The 20,101-nt window shown below is 37.7% G+C and overlaps 2 protein-coding genes across 3 annotated transcripts; one reads left to right on the top strand and one right to left on the bottom strand.

The window, feature by feature from the left end:
* The first annotated feature begins 2,226 nt into the window (after positions 1-2,226).
* Positions 2,227-19,721, top strand: LOC107813411 (pyrophosphate-energized membrane proton pump 3). Of its 2 annotated transcripts, none has more exons than XM_075232842.1 (15): positions 2,227-2,524; positions 3,183-3,478; positions 7,219-7,422; positions 8,199-8,350; positions 8,436-8,583; positions 8,651-8,783; positions 8,892-9,064; positions 9,631-9,751; positions 16,441-16,628; positions 16,735-17,172; positions 17,274-17,438; positions 17,530-17,685; positions 17,778-17,889; positions 18,860-19,079; positions 19,416-19,721. In XM_075232842.1, the coding sequence occupies exons 2-15, from the start codon at positions 3,386-3,388 to the stop codon at positions 19,513-19,515; spliced, it is 2,403 nt and encodes an 800-aa protein (XP_075088943.1). In that variant the 5' UTR covers positions 2,227-2,524; positions 3,183-3,385; the 3' UTR covers positions 19,516-19,721. The 2 variants fall into 2 exon arrangements, with proteins under 2 accessions (XP_075088943.1, XP_075088944.1); XM_075232843.1 differs by having other exon boundaries at positions 2,280-2,524; positions 8,206-8,350.
* Positions 13,398-14,619, bottom strand: LOC142170690 (uncharacterized). The gene is made up of 2 exons (XM_075232844.1): positions 13,641-14,619; positions 13,398-13,549 (listed from the first exon to the last, which is right to left on the bottom strand). Exons 1-2 carry the CDS (start codon positions 14,491-14,493, stop codon positions 13,533-13,535), a joined length of 870 nt encoding a protein of 289 aa, XP_075088945.1. The 5' UTR covers positions 14,494-14,619; the 3' UTR covers positions 13,398-13,532.
* Positions 19,722-20,101: the final 380 nt, after the last annotated feature.

The raw sequence follows: 20,101 nt of genomic DNA, 5'->3' as shown, positions 1-20,101 counted from the left end.
TATTTGGTCGCCCCCATTTAATCTATATCCATTTTTTTTTAAAAGTTTTAATTTGTACCCACTTTTTAAACAATTTCAACCCTCTTTCTCCTCTTCCTTCTCCAATACTCGCACCATTATAGAAAACCAGCTTTGCCATGGGAAACAAAGGCTTCTCCAATACTCGCACCATTATAGAAAAAATAAACAGTGCTGTCTATGTACTTGTAAGGTCCAAAATTGGTGTTCTTGACACCAAATTCAGCATTCATTGTAATGTTGAATGAAGAGTTTTCTGCATTTTTGGACAACACATCAAAGGTACGGACTGGACGTGAAACTTGGGAGTTCTGATTTTCATTATATACAATGAAAGGAAGAGAGTGATTGCAATTTGAAACAGAGCAAAGAGTGCAACAAAAATTAAGAATTTCCTGCGTTTCTTTTTGCTCAGCTCTTTGGATTGTATGGAGTTGGCTGATTTTTTAGCTTGCTTTGCATGTCCGTTAATCTGAAGTTGATGTTCCCCTTCTACTGCCATTTAGTTTCAAGTCAAATTTTATTTTAAAAACTTCAGCTTATATAGTGCTAAAGTTTTTACAAATGAACTAAATAACTTCAGCATCTTCTGCTGAAGTTTTTGAAAAAGCTTATCCAGGACCAAAAAAACTTCAGCGTTTTTAGTGCTAAAGAACTTTACAAATGAACTAAATAACTTCAGTATCACAAAACTTAGCTACTAGAATGCTTAAGTTCAGTAAATAGAGAACAAAACTTCAGCACTAGAATGCTTAAGTTCAACAATTACAAACAAAAACAAGTTCATCAAATAGAGAACAAAACTTCAGCACTAGAATGCTTAAGTTCAACAATTACAAATAAAAACTTCAGCACACTTGGTCTACTTCGGGCCCGGCTACTAGAATGCTGAAGTTTTGCGTGATTGTCTTTGCTACTTCAGCCCCGTATGCTGAAGTACCGCGAAAAAGTGGGTACGCTTGTAATTATTTTGCAAAGCAGACACAAGTTAAAACGTGACCCAAAAAGCGAGTATAAATACAAATGGCCGTGCCAAATGACCGACTAAATGTGATTACGTGAATAATCATAATGCATGCGGCTTGCACAATGGTTATGTGGACGCAATTATTGTAATGGCAACTTTATATTTTTTTTTCCTATGAAAGAATAAATTAGCACACAGGTTATGTAAGTCACGTTTGTTTCAAGCTATGCCATATGTCACCTTTACTAGTTCATCAAGATCGTCTATCACAAAATCCTTTTTTTTGTTAAGTCATATTATTATTCTACTAGCACATGAATTGTTTTGGGTCATCAATCATGCTAAGGTTTGGCAACTATAGATGTTGAATATGCATATGTTGGAGATGGTTGCAAAAATGGCTTAAATTTGTGCACGTATCCAATAGCGTAGGCAAACCACATAATCTAAGAACGAAGAATGAAGCATGTGTTATTACAAGCAAAATTTTGTAGTTAAACAAAACCGAACCATCTTATGAGTTATGTATTAGCTTAGGGAGATATTTGTGTTCATAGGAATTGTAGAGTCAAGTTCGTGTATATAATAACTTACATTTGTCATCGCAAATGTTTGAAAAGCGTTTTCGCATTTCTTATTTGGACGCCACGCTCCTTAAGATATCTTACTTGAATTTTTCTTTGGCTATTTTGTTTTTTGGAGCGAATTTTCAAAGTTTTGTTATATGCGATATTAAAGTTAGTACACGTCTTGAATATTATTCGAACTAACATAACGAAAAAATAAACTAGTTGATGTAAAAGGTACCCTTTTTTATTTTTATTTTTGCTTTCTCCAAATGAAAAACGAACAATTTTTAGTTCCTTTTCTTTTACTTTTTCCTTCATTTCTTTTTATTTCCTTTGTTTTTAAGCATAGCAAAGCATTTGGATCTTTCTGTTTCAACTTTCAACAAACAAGCATTCAGATGTAAATTATCTAATCTATTAACCGAAAAATAAAAACTTGGAATTTGATAATAAAAAGATCTCAGTGATTAGTTAGACTTGTTTTCCAATTAGGGCACCTGTTTTACCAAGAGAAGCAACAAAAATAAAACTGCAAAATCTTATATTTATCAGAAAGTAGCAGCATATCCGAAAATTCCGTCAGTTGAGTAGAAGGCCCACAACAGGACACGGCAGCAAAAACACGTTGGACTGCGCATGTGGCATTCACTAATTGGATTGTGCACATAAGTCAACATATGCTATTTCACCTAATCGAAACGCATTGAGAGAGAAAAAATACACACACACACACAGAATACAGACACTTTCAGAGTTACACAGTTTCACTCTCTCGCCGGCTTCGCTGCCCCAAATTCCGTTTCAACATTCGCTTCTAAGCTTCCTCTTCGCGTCTCTCAATTGAGATCTGAAGGTTCTAGAAAGTTTTCGAGGCCGATCAGACCGCGGAGTTGAATATATCCTTTTTCCGGCGAGGAGTTTTGTTTTCGCCTCGTCAGTGTTTCGCATCCGGATCTGCGTATGCGTGCTCGTAAGAATTTCTGCGTTCATTGATCTATTTGTTTTTTCACACTTTAATTATCAGTTTGATTTGATTTAAAGTAGTTGTAACTGCTGCACTGGTATTTTAGGATGAGCTTGTGTTTCACGATTTTTTAATATCTAATTGCTACAGCATTACAGCCTCAAATGTGTTTCTTTGCAAATTCGTTGATTTCGTTGGTAGGTTTATAGTTTGAAATTGTTCCTTTTCGAGGGTTTTAATACGTTCCGTTCATTGTGTCTTCTGCTGTTCAAATTGACTGCTTTTTAACTCGTTTGTTTGATAATGGTAGTTTGATTATTCTTGTTTCTGTTAGACTAGCATTGTGTTTGGACATTCCATCTGTTTTACAATTTCTGGGTTTGTGAATAAGCTGTAAGTTGTAACTGCTCTACTGGTATTTTTAGCGTGAAATTGTGTTTCATACTAAAGCTGTGATTAATTTCCAATGAATTTGTTTTGCAAGTTCATTGATTTTTGAATATTGAGCCGGAAACAGCCTCTCTACTCGCCCGGAGTAGGGGTAAGGTCTGCGTACACACTACTTCCCCAGACCCCACTTGTGGGATTTTATTGGGTTGTTGTTGTTGTATTGGTTTTTGAATATGTAATGTCTGATAGAATGTTTTTGTTTTTTTTCCCCTAGGATCTGAAGAATTTTTTGAGATGATTTAACAGTTGAGAAGGAAACATCACAGCTGCCTGAACACGAGCTAAGGAATTAGTGGAATTGATTAACAAAAGAAATTCAAAATACAGCGACCAGGTTCAGGGGGCGATTTGCCCCAAATCAGTGAGTTCAGCCCTTTCCCAGTAGCACGGAGGGTAAATTCTTTCCAAACCGTTGCAATGGATGATGACATGGAAGGAGGGAACTTGGGCCCTTACCAAGATAGGCCAAGGACATTTCCTAGCATGAAGAGTAAAGCTTATATACCATGGGTAAGTTACATTATTTGGGAGCACATGCTTTTCGGTTGTCTTAAAATCATGCCTTTTGATTCATTCATGGAGGAACATTTACTTTGATCAAGCCTTTAGGAGAGAATGGCATGCTCATTTTTGTTGTTTATTTTTATTAAATCTTTTAAGCACCTTAGTTTTGCCTTTACATATGTTCTCGCTCTTTAATGTGGATCATCAATTGCCAAATGTGTCATATTTTATAGTCTTCTATAATTTTTTTTAAGTATATAGTCTTCTATCATTTTTTAATATTCTAAATCCTGCTAAATATACTTTTCGAGGAGAAGAAAACATTACTGGTGAAAGAAGCATATCTTTGCAGGAAAGGTGGTACAATAGTTAAACAAACTCTGCATGAAAACCGGTAACCACTATGCTGTTACAGAAGGTAGTCTGCTGTGTTGCGGGTGATCTAGCGACATCTGCAATCTAGCCACCCTCTGTAGGCCTTCCACCAACCAACTAATTGTACAAATATAACAATGTTTCCTAATAATTTTAAATACATCTAAAATTATAGAAAGAAGAGCTACTGTTTAAATTCAAAGGAATCAGTAGAAATTAGTGGATACATATGCATGAGTAAAAGTAAGACTATATATGTTTGAAATCGAGTGAACAAAATGTATACATTAATTAAGTTCCAACTTTATTGAATATTCCCTTGGTCTCTCTTAACTACTTTATCATCTGATACTTTTTTATCAGGACCTTGATTATCTGTTACTTATAAAAAAGAAAACTACCTCGATCATCTGTTTCTAGTGAAACTCGAATTAGTGCCGTGTTCCTAATATATTGTGACTCACAATAGCGTCAAATGGGTTCTTCCACTTTTTAAGAGTTCTCTGAAAACTTCTGCTAGGTAATTTTTAACTATGAACTTCAAAAAAATGACATGCACATCCTTATTAAAAATAAAGATATGCACACAGGTAGAGTGTGTTGATAGATCTTTTTATGACAGCAGTGTCCGGGCCAGCTAACAAGGCTTAGGTAGATCGGAATAAATCACTAAGTATTTTTTTTGTCTTTGCTTGGATTTTAACTGGGTCTTTGCACCCACTTCATTGACCATTAGGCCACACCCTTGCATGCATGTGTGGCATAGTTTCTTTACCTAATAATTAGACCGGGCTAGGTGCTGTCAGTTCTCTATTTGATACCATCTCCAACTCACCTTCTACTCCACCCTTGACTGATTGACTGTTTACCCATCTCCTCCTAAATCTAGCAACCCACTTTAGGTTGGGTTCAGGTAGATATTTCTCCTGCCAACATTGAACTCCGTGGACCGAAGGTAATCAGAATTCAAAGTAAATTTCTGAATCTAAAAAGAATCAGTAGGCATAGATTGATCTTAAGGTTTCTAGTATTGTTTTCCACCCACTTGCACTATAAAAAAGTAATCATGCACTCAGAAATCTAAGAGGTTGCTACATTCTAAAATTTGAAGCTTTTGGTCTTGACTTCCGCTCACGTGGACCTCAAAATAGTAAAATATGCACTTAGAATTAGAAGAGCTCAAGGCATTCCAGATTCACTAAGTTAACAAGGTTGAAAGTCGAAACAAGCATAGAGTTTTGAGATTAACCATTGAGGTCTCATTGATACTATATAGAAGTTGAAGCTCCAGATAGTTTTACTCTTCTTTAGAAGCACAAATTCACTCATAAGAGCACTCTGAGCAGGGTATAGCAATTTAAAATGGAAATTATATGAGGCTTATTTCCTAACCTGATAGTTTGCAGAGATTAGTGTGTGCACCATTACCCACTTATAGCCTTTTGGCCAAGCTTCTTCAAGAGCCAAAAGTGCTTTTTTCCCCAAGAAGTACTTTTTCCCTCAACGTGAGGTGTTTGGCGAAGCTTTTTGGGAGAAAAAAATGCTTTTGGAAAGAAGTAGAAACAGTTTTTGAGAAGCAGAAAGAAGTAGCTTCTCCCCAGAAGCCGAAGCAGTTTTGACTTTTCTTCTTACCAACAATACCCTTAGCAAAATATAGTATATACCAAAATAACGTTACTTATTTTAAACCTAATACTTAGGATATTAATGTATAAGTATTTTTTCTTATTTTTAGGATAGCTTTCTAATATATAGTGACTTTTGGGTAAATGCTTTTATATTTATTGAATAATTTTTGATATATTTAAATTATCTTAAAAAGAATTAAAGTGCTTTTCAATTTTATTTTCATATTTTACTTAAATAAAATGGAAAACGTTAATTATTGTCTTTAATAATAAAATTTTGAGATTATTTATGAACTCATATAATATTAACTATTAAGTAAATCTCGTCGTGTCTTTATTCGTAAGTTGATATTTAAAAGCACTGTTTGAAAAGCTTGGCCAAACACAAATTATTGCTCAAACGTACTTTTCAGATAAATTAACCAAACACAAACTACTTATCTCAAAAGTACTTTTTCGAAAAACACTTTTCAAAATAAGCTGATTTTAGGCTATTAGAAAATAGAAATATATGAAGGGCTTAACCTTAAATATGAACTTGTAGTTTAGTGCTAAACTAGGCTTTCTGAAAAATAGTAATCATTTATTTACGATTTAATAGTTCTTTCTTATTCTTTTCATGTCTTTTTTAGCGGTCAATATCTTATTGATGTCACTCCAAGACGGTGTTTTAATTTACATTAGTGGCATAATGTGTACGATTGGTCCATAGCCTCCCTAAAATTCTAACCAACTATAACTACAAAATGGTACTCTCTTTACACTAAAGTCCAAAAATAAAATAAAATAAGAGAGAAACCACGACTTAATCCGATGGTTTATCAACTCTTTAAATAAACTATATTTTCTTCTTTTCATATTCACCAAAAAACTAAAGAAGGTTTGTCTTCCAAATCACCTTATTTAGCATCTAAGCCTCTCGTTCTCCAACTTACGGGTGATTCTGACTAGATATGTTCACCTTCTCATGCTTTTTGGTGAAGAATCAGTTGAGCCATTTCATTTTGGCTATTTAAATGCATTTTATTTGTTTTTTTACTTTACTGAAAGCTTGTATTACATATTTCCTTAAAAGAATCAATTATCGGTAGGCGTTTGCCTCACAATGATATACATGCTATATACCCTGGCCTCTCTTGAAGAGAACTATGTTTCATTAAAGGTTGTCTGCCGAAGAATTAAATGATCTTTTTTGACAAGCAGATGATAAGTACCTCTGTTCTCAATCTGTATCACGGTTATAGTCATTCTACCTAAAGTGTTATTCACCGTTCATTTGCTCATATCTACATTTCTAAATTAGTAGATAAACGTAAATGATGTGCCCCTTTTCGACCTGTTTGTCTAATAGTAAACTTCTCTGATCTTTGAATCTAGCACAAATAGTTGTGCCACATCGGAATGAATATTTTGAAAATTAAAGATGATACTAGCTTTCAGTCAGGGGAGCTTGTTACAATTTTGTAATGCAAAATAAATGAGGAGGACCAGCATCCTAAAAGTATACAAAAACTTGAAACTTTTAACCAGCAGTGCCTCCTCTATCTGTAGAAACCAGTTATTCATAACTTTTGCTTGTTTAAGTTTAGCTGTTCTAGTTGTTCACTCTTGCTTAAATAAGATTGTTGAATAAGAAGCTTCTTTCAGCGGATAACAGCATAATTCAATTTCCTTCTCTTTTCACAGCTTGCTCTTCTATTTTCTAAGTATTTGCTTTAATATTGTCATTGCTGTTTCATGCAGATTTTTCGTGTTCTCATGAGGATAAATGTTCGCGTTCTTTTGGTGCTCCTGCTTGTTTGTTTTGGAGCTATCTTTTACATTGGTGCAAGTACCTCGCCGATCATTGTGTTTGTGTTTTCAGTTTGTATCATCAGCTTTTTTGTGTCGATTTATCTTACTAAGTGGGTGCTGGCAAAGGATGAGGGACCTCCTGAGATGTCCGAGGTACAATCTTCTTGATCAGTTTCTAAGTTCTCTTTCAAAACTTTCCTGTTTTGTTTTTTTCTGCTTCTAATATGTAGATCAGAAAGTTTGGACAATGTTTTTTCATATCATTCTAGATCATATTTTTCTTTTGGTATGGGTCTCTAGACTTATGCAGTACTCTAAATGAGTCTAGTTCTTGTTATTCTTTAGTTCTTTTCCTTTTTCATCTTTCATTTTATTCATTTGTTAATTTTTGGGTGGAAGATAGAGGTGGATAGAGTTGTTGGGAATGCCATGAGGGAGCCAGGAATGGTTTTGTATCCAAAACCTTAATCGTGGTTAAGGAGCTCCATTGTTTGGGCTAGCCCATGATCATCATGTACGAGTGGTCGTTTCAAGCGTTAAAGTTGTGTGCTAGAGTACTGCAGAATACCATGGAGGTCAGTATGGTGACTAGTCTGCTTTTGCTTCTGTCACCTTCACCTGCCAACCAAAGAAATGATCTATTCCCGCCATTTTCATTTCCCTTCTCCATGCTCCTAGATTACACACCACCTGAACTTGGAATCCTTCATAGCCATAAGATTTTCCGAGAGAAGTGGATTTGAAGGCAAAATTTTCTTATTCCATTGATATGGGAACTTTAACGTAAATAAATTGGTAAAAGCTTGACGATATTGATATCAGCACCCAACATGCAGAAGCTTGGATTCACAGTCATGATTTTGCTCCTATTTCATTGCAATATGTTAAGTATAGTCTTAAAGTCTTAAGCTCATTATGTAACTTGCTAGATATCAGATGCAATACGTGATGGAGCTGAAGGTTTCTTCAGGACTCAGTATGGGACTATCTCCAAAATGGCATTATTGCTTGGACTGGTTATATTTGCCATATATTTATTCCGTAATACAACTCCTCAGCAAGAATCGTCTGGCTTAGGCAGGTAATGGCAGATTTTGAGTTGGATAATTTCTCTTCTTTCAGGAAAAGTTTGAGTTCACTTTATGATACTTCCCACACTGATGTAGGGCAACATCTGCTTATATTACTGTTGCTGCTTTTCTTTTCGGGGCTCTATGTTCTGGTGTTGCTGGGTATGTTGGCATGTGGGTATCAGTACGTGCTAATGTCCGAGTATCTAGTGCAGCAAGACGGTCGGCTCGCGAGGCTCTACAGGTTCTTTTTTTCACTTTTCAATATAATCCTCTGTTGTAGAAATTGACTTCAGATCTTTCTGATGTAGATAGCTGTACGTGCTGGTGGATTTTCAGCATTGGTGGTTGTTGGAATGGCTGTAATGGGTGTTGCTATTCTTTATGCAATTTTGTATGTGTGGTTGGGGGTGGATTCACCTGGCGCAATGAAGTCAACTGATTGTGAGTAAAATCTGCTAACATTTCACATTGTTTTGTTTCACTAAGATGTACATTTGACTTTGAATGTCTGTTTTCTAGTTCACATTATGACTTCTCATCTTTATGCAGTGCCTCTACTACTTGTTGGGTATGGTTTTGGAGCTTCATTTGTTGCCCTTTTTGCTCAGTTGGGTGGTGGAATATTCACAAAGGCTGCTGATGTTGGAGCTGATCTTGTCGGAAAAGTAGAGCAGGGTATACCGGAAGATGACCCACGCAATCCTGCTGTAATTGCAGATCTGGTATTAATCTGCTCTCTTTTTAATGTCTTTTTTCATTTTCTTCTATGAACTTCTATGTTTATCATGCATTACCATTAGGCATTTCTGTCATGTATTCTAGCTGGAAGTTGTATGAACGATCTCATTAAGTTCTACTTTACGCACCATGCACCTAGTTAATGCAGTGGAATCCCAAGTTTAAGTTTAAACAGCACTTAAACTGTGAGATACAAACATCTCTTGGTGCTTGAGTAGAACAAGTGATTATCATTTTTCTACATGAAAGTTATCTCTTAGAGAAATTTCTTGGAGTTTAAAGAAGAATGTCTTTGTCTTCTTTGAGGCCCCTATTATCAATTGTTTCACATCCTAGCTTTGTGCTTGCTATGGTAGCACCAAATAAAAAGAAATATACGAAAAAGAGAAAAGTTTGCTATTGCGAAATATTAAACATATAAAAGGAATTATGGAGTATTGGTATCTGCTCCGTCAATTCATTAACTGGAGATTGTCGCTACCTATAATGTTGTTTTTCTGGTTTCAAATTGATTTGTCTAATGCTAACCTTATAAATTTCCGGTTGTAAGGTAGGAGACAATGTTGGTGACTGTGCTGCTCGAGGTGCAGATCTTTTCGAAAGTATTGCCGCGGAGATTATTAGTGCAATGATACTTGGAGGAACCATGGCTAAGCACTGCAAAATTGAAGGTAGCTTGACACTCACACTCACACTTGAGTTGATTTAATTTAACTTAAGTTGCTACAGAAATTTGGTTCTGAAGGTGAGTGGTAATCTTGGTGGGAATGTATCAAAAAGACGAATGTAATATGCCGACCCTTGCACTTGAATCCAAATATTATGAAACAGGGAATTTTGTAACATAGGCGTGGGTACTGTGAGGATGAAACTGCTTATGTTTGCAAATGAGAGACATCAAGTGTTTGTAGATCAGTGCTGTACAACCCAAAAAGCCCCAAAAGCGCTGAAGTCAGTGAAGTTATAGGTGTTTGAGAGCAAATGCAATTAAAACACGTGATTTAGTGAGAGCACAAAGCTGTTGGTTGGTTGTTTTGGGTAAGATGCACATGTCATCAACTTAGTGCCTTCACCGAAGCACTGCTATGCTGCACGAAAATGTGCCTTTGATAAAACTGTTGGAGATGCTGCCAATTATAGCACGGGGGAGAAAAGAACTTGTAACAATAATTGTCTTACTGTGTTGTTTCTCCCACGGTTAAGTTTTTTCATCTTAAATTGGATGACAACTCCAACTTAGCTTAATTGGCTATTATTACCCCACTGTGTTGTCGATTGAAACTGCGGACTCCAGGTACCATAAATGAGCTCTTAGTATTTTTTTTACCTATAGTAGAGAGTAGAGAGTGAGGATTTTGCATCCAAATGGAGTTGGGAAGGAGGGTGAGTATTCATGAAGCTGACATGAACCAGCTTGGGGTTGAGGCATAGTTGTTGTAGTTGTATGGTAGTCACTAGACATAATGAAAGTGCATCAGTTTCTGTTATGGTCCCTAATTTTGGATCGAGTCGCTGGACGATTAACAGGAAAGTCAGGCCCAACACGAAGGTCTAAGCCCTTGTTCTTGTTCCTAGACTTGCCTATGATTGCCGGATTTGCAATTCAATCAGGGAATTGCACACCTGGGAACTTGTTTGAGAAAAGTTCCAAATCTCTGTGACTTGAAGAAATTCAACCTACTTTTATTCATAAGCGTCAACTCTCTTAAATAGAGGTTACAAAGCAAGAGTCCTAACAAATAAGAAATAGCAAGAATCCTAACTCAGAAAAGAGTTCTAACTAAAAGAGATAACAAGAGTTCTAAATCACTAAGGGAAGTTTTATTCAAAGCTGACAAAATAATTCAGAAAATATCAATCATTATCTATCCTATTAATTCTTGCGTCTAGTAAATTGTCCGCCAACAAATGCATCCATAACATTACTCCCTTCCTGGAGAAAAAGCTTGTCCTCAAGCTTGAAGTCTGGAAAGGCAGATTCGAAATGATCTACAATCTCCCAAGTGGAATCCTCAACAGAGAAACCACACCACTGAACCAAAAGTTCCCAATTACCACGATTCAGATGGGAGCGAAGCACAGAGCAAGGGGTAGGAACAATGCGTCCTGCTTCAATTGGTGGAAGAGTAGGTAGAGTTGCAGGTAGCTCACCCTTGAATGGCTTAAGAAGTGACACATGAAACACATCATGAAGCTTGCAACGTGCAGGTAGATCAAGTTGATAAGCTACAGATCCTATGCGCCTCAAAACTGCAAAAGGGCCATAAAATTTTGGTGCAAGTTTATGATAGACATGGCTAGCCCGAGTTTTTTGGCGATATGGATGTAAACGTAACCAAACAGAATTCCACATCATGATGTCCTTTATCATAAACAGTCTTAATCTTATGCTGCGCTTGTTGGAGCTTGGCTCGAATATCCTGTAAGACAACATCTCGGTCTATTAATGCTCGGTCAACAACATCAACTCGAGAAGAACCAGCCATGTAGGATTGCAATCTGGGAGGTTCGCGGCCATAAACAACTTGAAATGGAGATGTGTGAAGTGCTGAATGGAAAGAAGTGTTATAGCAAAATTCAGCCCATGGAATCCATTCTACCCATTTTGTAGGATGATCACCCACCAAGCATCGCAAATAAATCTCGATTGTGCGATTAACAACCTCAGTTTGGCCGTCCGATTGTGGATGATAAGCAGATGAAAATTTTAATTTAGTCCCACATAAATGAAATGATTCTTTCCAGAACGTACTAGTGAAGAGGGGATCTCGATCACTAACAATTGATTCTGGGATACCATGCAAACGAACAATATTCTCAAAGAAAATTCTTGCTACAGAAGACGCATTATATGGATGAGCAAGAGGAATAAAATGTGCATATTTAGAGAACCTGTCCACAAACCACCAATAACACTGTTTTACCTAATGATTTTGGCAGCCCAGCAATAAAATCCATGGAGATATCCGACCAGATTTGATTAGGTAGTTGTAAAGGTTGTAACAGTCCTGCTGGACTCAAGTTAACAGCCTTATTACATTGGCAAACTGAACAAGCAGCAATATAATCCTTGATAGCTGTCTTCATAGTTGGCCAATAAAAATCCTTGCGAATACGTTGCATGGTCTTCTGAACACCTTCATGTGTGCTATCATGAAACCTAGACAAGACAGAAGCTACCAATGGTGAATTTGGCAAGAGATAAACCTTGTCTCTAAAGAACAACAATCCATCTCGAAATACCCAATCCACATCCATCTCTCCCTGTTCAATTTTAGCTTGAAGTTCTTGAAGTATTGGTGACTGCTCGACTTCTGCCCGGACTTCATCAAATATCAAAACCTGAGGCTGGGAAATAGCAAATAACATATCTTCAGTTCCTTCTCGTCGTGACAATGCATCTGCAACAGTATTCAAGCGCTCGACCTTGTATTCCACTCGAAAATCATACCAATCAACTTGCTAAGCCAATGTTGTTGAGGAGAAGTAGTAAGACGCTGATCTAACAAGTATTTAAGACTGTAATGATCAGTTCGAATTAGAAAGGCTCGACTCAAAAGATAAGGTCTCCATTGTTGCACTGCCTTTGTCAAGCCAATCAATTCACGTTCATAAGCCGGAAGTTTTAGGTTTCGATCAGCTAGTTTACGACTAGAAAAAGCAATTGGATGTCCCTGCTGTTGAAGAAGAACTGCTCCTATTCCATCACCTGAAGCATCACACTCAACAACAAATTCTTCTTCAAAATTTGGCAACTGTAATATTGGGGCAGCAACTAATGCCTTTTTAAGAGCTTCAAAAGAAGCAAGTGCATCATCATTCCACTTGAAAGAAAGTCGCTTAAGCATACTTGTTAAGGGAGCAGCAATTAGACCAAAATTCTGGATGAATTTACGGTAATATCCTGCCAAGCCTAAGAATCCACGCAACGCTGTTGTTGATTCCGGTTGAGGCCAGTCCACCACGGCTTGATCTTGTTGGCATCAGCTAAAACACATGTGTTTGAAACTATGTGGCCCAGATAAGCTACTTGTTTTTCGCCAAACGAACATTTGGATTTTTTTAAACAAAGGCGATGAGCTTGCATCAACTCAAAGATGATTCGCATGTGCGACAAATGATCCTTCCAAGTCTTGCTATACACAAGGATGTCATCAAAAAATACAAAAGTACAAATTGACGTAGGTATTTCCGGAATACCTCATTCATCAGTGCTTGAAAGGTAGAGGGAGCATTGGTCAATCCAAATGGCATGACAAGGAACTCAAAATGGCCATGGTGCGTTCTGAAAGCCGTTTTCTCAACATCCATAGAGTCCATGCGGACTTGATGGTAACCAGAGCGAAGATCAAGCTTGGTGAAAATTGTGCTCCGTGCAATTCTTCAAGTAATTCATCCACTACTGGAATAGGGAATTTGTCTTTTATTGTTTTGCACGCAAAAGCGCCATGTTCACGCAATTAAGCTCCCTATAGTTCACGCAAAAGCGCCATGTTCCATCATGTTTCCGAACTAGCAGTACAGGTGATGAGAATGGAGAACGACTGGGTCGGATGATACCTTGATGAAGCATTTGATCACACTGTTTCTCAATCTCATCTTTCTGGAAGTGAGGGTAGCGATAGGGTCGAACTACCACCGGATCAGTTCCTGGTAGTAAACAAATGCGATGGTCACAGGACCGCATAAGAGGCAGATCTGTAGGTTCTTGGAATATGTCATCAAATTCGGCCAATATCTTCTCGAGGTCACCTTGCTTGGAATCCATCGAAAGATGTAGGTGCGGCTGGAATAGTTGTTGCTGTCCCTGTAAGGTGATCTGCCTTCCATTTACTTCAAAGATCATTGTCAATGATGTAAAATCCCACAAGATAGGCCCGAGTGTTTGCAGCCACTTGACACCTAGGACAATATCAAAACCATCCAAAGGAATCACATAAAAATCAGCAATGAAAGAATGGGTAATTACAGAAAATTGCACTCCCTTGCAAATGCCCAAACTGGAGATTTTCTCGCCATTTTCTACTGATAAATTGAGATTTGCCTGATGATGGATAGGCAAGCCTAAACGCTGGGTAGCAGTAGAGCTAATAAAATTGTGTGTGCTGCCTGAATCCACTAAGCTAAGCAACAACTTCATATCAACTACAACTTGCAATTGCATAGTATTTGCATGTTGTTTGCTTGTGATAGCATGCAGTAAGATGGCAGGCTCTTTGTTTTCCGTTGTTATATCCTCAGATTCTCCATCCTCTATTTCCAGCCAAAATAACTTTTTGCATTGATCGCCTGCAACATAAGGATCATCGCAGTTGTAGCACAATCCTTTTGCACGCCGGGCAGCCATCTCGGTGCGAGTCAACCTTTTCACAAAAGGATAAGAAGAAGCAGTAGTCTTAGCAGTTGGGGTCATTGCTGTACCGCAACTTTAACACTGCCGTTTGAGGTTGAACCATAGCCCCTTTGTGTTGCAGAAGAAATCTGTATTTTCTTCTCAAATGCTCTTGCCAGACTCATTGCTTGCACTAAGTTATATGGATTATGCATTTCAACATCAAGACGAATTGAATCAACTAACCCTGCTGTAAACATATCAACTTGTTGGTCTATACGCACAGATGAAGCACGAGCCAACCGGTTTTGGAAGTTTCTCTGATATTCTTTCACATAACTAGTTTGTTTCAAGTTGATCAACTCTCCTAATGGGTTACTTTTCATTGTGGGCCAAACCGAAGGGTACAATATTCTTTGAACACACCTCAAGTCAAATTGGGTTCCTCTAGTTCTAGTTGATAAACCCATAATTGGGCCTCCCCAACCATGTGAAAAGAAGCTAACCCTACTTTTTCTTGATTGGCAGTACGCTGGTTAGCAAAGAATTTCTCACAACGGTGAAGCCAAATAAGATCTTCAGTTCCATCATAAGTAGGAAAGTCTAATTTAGTGTATCTGGGTACTATACCTCTTCCTCCGATGCTGTCATCAATACCAGAATTGATGTTGTTTCTTCTCCCTAGATGAAGATCTGAATGTTCACCTGCATTACTGGTTCGATGGGCAGCAGCAACACTATTATCTCCAACTTCAACTCCCTTCATACACGTCGCGGTGCGGATTAAGGCTTCAATCTATTGCGATAGTTGCTGGAATTTGGCGTCTGTCCTCGCTTCTGAAGCTGCTACTTTTGCTTCAGCTTGGGCTTCCCGGAAAAGATTTCGCAACTTTGCTTCTACAGATTTTTCGTCCATCGTGACAAGCTCTGATACCAAATTGTTATGGTCCCTAATTTTGGCTCGAGTCGCTGGACGATTAACAGGAAAGTCAGGCCCAACACGAAGGTCTAAGCCCTTGTTCTTGTTCCTAGACTTGCCTATGATTGCCGGATTTGCAATTCAATCAGGGAATTGCACACCTGGGAACTTGTTTGAGAAAAGTTTCAAATCTCTGTGACTTGAAGAAATTCAACCTACTTTTATTCATAAGCGTCAACTCTCTTAAATAGAGGTTACAAAGCAAGAATCCTAACAAATAAGAAATAGCAAGAATCCTAACTCAGAAAAGAGTCTTAACTAAAAGACCTAAATCACTTAGAGAAGTTTTATTGAAAGCTGACAAAATAATTCAGAAAATATCAATCATTATCTATCCTATTAATTCTTGCGTCTAGTAAATTGTCTGCCAACAAATGCATCCATAACAGTTTCCCACCCGTAAAGGCTTATTTTTAGAATTTTTTCGATGGTGATTTATTGACGTGGTAGGAAAAATCTCCGCATACAACTTGTGTACAAAAAGTAGAGAACTTCACCCAGAACCTGATTCTTAGTTATGCTTGTTATATGTTTGTTTCACTAGCAGTGTTTCAAAGGCGAAAAGCTTTAAAACGCTCCATATCTACTGGGGCTTTAAGCACAAAGTGCAGTTAAAGTATGGGCTTTAGTAAAAAAAAGCATTATGAAGAAAAAAAAATTAAAATGTATCTGTAATGCAGGAAAAAGTAACAAACTCATTCTTAATGTTTTCCTCAACAATTACTGCATCTCTTTGCCAATTATATTTATTGTTAGTACTGCTTGATTCAAGATAGAACTCATGAACAATGAGATGCCTGCCCTTAGTGCCTTGCCTACATCGAAGCGCAGCTTAAGCGACATGAAGTGCCCTCTTGAGCTTTTGTGAGCTTCAGGAACGACTAGTAGAAATATATGTATATAAAATGATTGATGACTATATTTCCTCTTGATGTAGCTGAATACTTCTGTTCCTAGAAATGATCTCATTATATGTGATGCCTCCTATGTGATCTGCTGTTTCCTTGCAGTTTTCTGTTTTATCTAATATATGTTGATTTCTTCTGCAGATCCATCTGGCTTTATTCTGTTTCCTCTAGTTGTTCATTCTTTCGACCTGGTTGTATCATCTGTTGGCATATTCTCTATCCGGAACAAAAGGGAATCTGGAGTAATTGGCACTGTAGAGGACCCCATGAAAACTCTTGAAAAAGGGTACTCAGTGACAATATTGTTAGCTGTTCTGACATTTGGTTTGGTAAAGTTTTATTTTCCTTGGAACATTATCCACCATTTATTCTCCTATTAGTTATATGACTTTCTGTGTCTGTTTTCTCTGCTAATAGTTTTCATTGCATTTGCAGTCCACACGGTGGTTACTTTACACTGAACAGGCACCTTCTGCTTGGTTGAATTTTGCTTTATGCGGTCTGGTTGGAATTGTAACTGCTTATGCCTTTGTTTGGATATCAAAGTACTACACTGACTACAAATACGAGCCTGTGCGTACCTTAGCCCTCGCTAGCTCCACTGGTCATGGAACGAACATAATTGCGGGTATTAGTTTAGGTCTGGAATCCACAGCTCTACCTGTCCTTGTCATAAGCTTGGCTATCGTTTCTGCTTTCTGGCTTGGTCGCACTTCGGGATTGACAGACGAGGCTGGAAACCCAACTGGGGGGTTGTTTGGTACTGCTGTAGCAACTATGGGAATGCTTAGTACAGCAGCATATGTTCTCACCATGGATATGTTTGGTCCAATAGCTGATAATGCTGGTGGAATTGTTGAGATGAGCCAACAGGTGATTTTAATGCTTCTGAGCTAAAGCATTAGGTCATGACTTTTTTTTCCCTCTTAATCTTTTATTGGCTTGGTTAGTTCACTAAGCCTTTTTGTGTACAGCCTGAGAGTGTTCGCGAGATCACTGATGTTCTTGATGCTGTTGGGAACACTACGAAAGCTACAACCAAGGGATTTGCAATTGGATCTGCAGCACTTGCATCCTTTCTTCTGTTCAGTGCCTATATGGATGAGGTAGCTGCATTTGCTCAGGAACCCTTCAAGCAGGTACCGAATTGCTTTGACTTTCTTTTTGGCCTTTTTCTTTAATTACATTAACTTTCTGGTGCAGGACTAATAATATTCAATTAATATGCAGGTTGACATAGCGATACCTGAGGTATTTGTTGGGGGATTACTGGGATCTATGCTCATCTTTCTGTTCAGTGCATGGGCCTGTTCGGCTGTTGGTCGAACTGCTCAAGAAGTAGTCAATGAAGTAAGAAGACAGTTTATTGAGAGGCCAGGGATCATGGTTAGTAGTGTTACCGTTCAGAAGGTTTACTTGCATTGCAGAATACTCATGGAGAGACTGAAGTTAATTGATGTTACTTTTACTGGTGGCAGGACTACAAGGAGAAGCCAGATTATGGTCGATGTGTGTCCATTGTTGCATCTGCATCTTTGAGGGAGATGATTAAACCTGGAGCCCTAGCTATCATATCCCCCGCGGTTGTTGGTGAGTCTTGCACTCGTTAATCATTTTCTTCATGCTTTACGATAACTGTTTTCCTGCTAAAACCTAGGTCAACTGTGTTTGGTCCTTTAGAACTCTTTGTCTGAACTTTTAAGTCTTTTAGATTTGTAGTTATCACTGTTTTTTGATAAAATGTATCGCTATTAGTCAACTGTGTTTGGTCCTTTAGAACTCTTTGTTTAAACTTTTAAGTCTTGTCTAAATTTGCCTTCTGATATAATCTCTGTCATGGATTTATTCAATCAGTTCGTTAATCTTCTCATGTATGTGCTCTTAGATGCATCTGCTTGCAATTTCTGTGGAGTGTCTGGGTAAATTATCTGCTACTTTAACTCTCTTTGAATCACATCATCAGGTCGTTTTTATCTTTTTTTTCCCTTTTATTACTTGTTTGTGTTTTCAATTATTCCCGCCTGTTCATTTTGTGGAAGCTTAGCCACTTGATATTGCAAAGTAACAACTAGCTTAGAATTGCAAAAGGGGTGTTGTGAGGTGAGGTATCACTGAGAAATGGGAGTTTTGCTAATCATTAAGTGATATCAATGAGCACCTACATCTGTACAAATCTTACCTTGCATGTCTTTCTGCTGAAACATCTACACTTGTCCAAATTCTATGCGTTCACCACATCGCGTGATTCTCTGTTGATTATTTTCCTCAGCAGTGACCGTACTATATGTTACCTGAATATAGTACATGTCAATTATTTTCTCATCGTTCCTGTTAGGTTACGTCTATTGTCTCTGCACTCTGTAGTTTATCTTTGGTGCCTCCACCATATTATAAGTAGAATCCGAGGGAGAATTCTTTGCAATCTGTTTATTCTCCTTTTGTGCACACATACCTGCAAATTCTAATTCTTAATTGTGCTTTCAAGTTTGTGTTTTCATAATCTTCTTTGATCTCAGTATAGAATTTTGAGCCTATTGTGTTCATCTTGGGCTCTGTACAGGTTTTCTTTTCCGCATTTTGGGCTACTACACAGGACATCCTCTTCTTGGGGCTAAAGTTGTAGCGTCCATGTTGATGTTTGCCACGGTTTCTGGTATTCTTATGGCTCTTTTCCTCAACACTGCTGGTGGAGCCTGGGATAATGCAAAGAAGTACATAGAAACAGGCGCTCTTGGAGGCAAGGGGAGTGACACCCACAAAGCAGCAGTTACAGGAGACACGTAAGTGTGGTTAGACCATTCATATGTTCTCAAGCTATGTTGTTTCGATCCTTTGAGAATGACGGCTGCGCCGATGTCAGATCTTCCAAATATTTCTGGAAGATACGACATGGGTGTGACTATTTTTGAAGGATCCGAGCAACATAGTTTCCAGTGTTTGTAGAGTCGTATTACTCACAGGTCATTGATGCAGCTCTGTTATATGCATTCATTTTGTTCTTTTGCTTGCATTATTGTTCTAAATTCTCATGAGTCATGACAATAGATCTTCTCTTAAGTTAATAAAATTATACGGGCCGTGCTGCACAGTACTTACAATTTCTTTTGTGTTTGTAGGGTAGGAGACCCATTCAAAGATACAGCCGGGCCTTCTCTGCATGTACTAATCAAAATGCTTGCGACAATAACCCTTGTGATGGCACCTATCTTTCTATGAGAGTTAAAGTTAATAGATTTTTAATTATACGGCATGAATTTCTAGGAGCTTTTCTATGTTCATTGGATATTGACGAGAGATGTAATTTCCTAGTTATAAAACGAGAATACCACATTTTTTGGCACATGAATTCCAACTATAGGCAACTCTTTTTTAGTTTTAGATCTCTGAATTCTCGGTTAAAGCTGTTTCTTTCGCTTCCCAAATGTTTGCTTGGTTGCTGTTTCCTTTCATGGTTTGTTTTTAGTTCCTTTTTCATTAATAATGTTGTTCCGAGACATGAAACTAAACAAGGTTCATATCTAAGTATATTGATCGCTAATTTAATTGCTAATTATTCACAGTTTAGAAAGCACTCCGTCTTAGTTTTCCGGCCCTGCCTTCACTTGGGCAGTTTAAATTACTGATAGTTCAAACAGGATAGTAGTATTACATGTTGTCTCAAAGAAAAAAGTCTCTCTGTTGTGATGCCAAGTGTTACGCTCTAAAGCAGATTTTCCATTGGCAAAATACAAGAAATGTTGGGCGGACAACAAAGTAGATTGATACGTTTTAACACCGCGCAGGTCTTAGGCTAATCTGGCAG

This window comes from Nicotiana tabacum, chromosome 16 (assembly GCF_000715075.1).
Source record: "Nicotiana tabacum cultivar K326 chromosome 16, ASM71507v2, whole genome shotgun sequence".
NCBI classification, from domain to species: Eukaryota; Viridiplantae; Streptophyta; class Magnoliopsida; order Solanales; family Solanaceae; genus Nicotiana; species Nicotiana tabacum.
The sequence above is the reverse complement of the archived record's forward strand: the minus strand, read 5'-3'. Positions and strand labels throughout refer to the sequence as shown.

Bases quoted from the DNA above. Each gene is read 5' to 3' on its own strand.
- LOC107813411 (XM_075232842.1), top strand. From the start codon at position 3,386: ATGGATGATGACATGGAAGGAGGGAACTTGGGCCCTTACCAAGATAGG. The intron at 16,629-16,734 runs GTAAAGTTTTAT...TTGCATTTGCAG, and splicing joins CTGTTCTGACATTTGGTTTG to TCCACACGGTGGTTACTTTA. The intron at 17,173-17,273 runs GTGATTTTAATG...TTTTGTGTACAG, and splicing joins TTGTTGAGATGAGCCAACAG to CCTGAGAGTGTTCGCGAGAT.
- LOC142170690 (XM_075232844.1), bottom strand. From the start codon at position 14,493: ATGACCCCAACTGCTAAGACTACTGCTTCTTCTTATCCTTTTGTGAAA.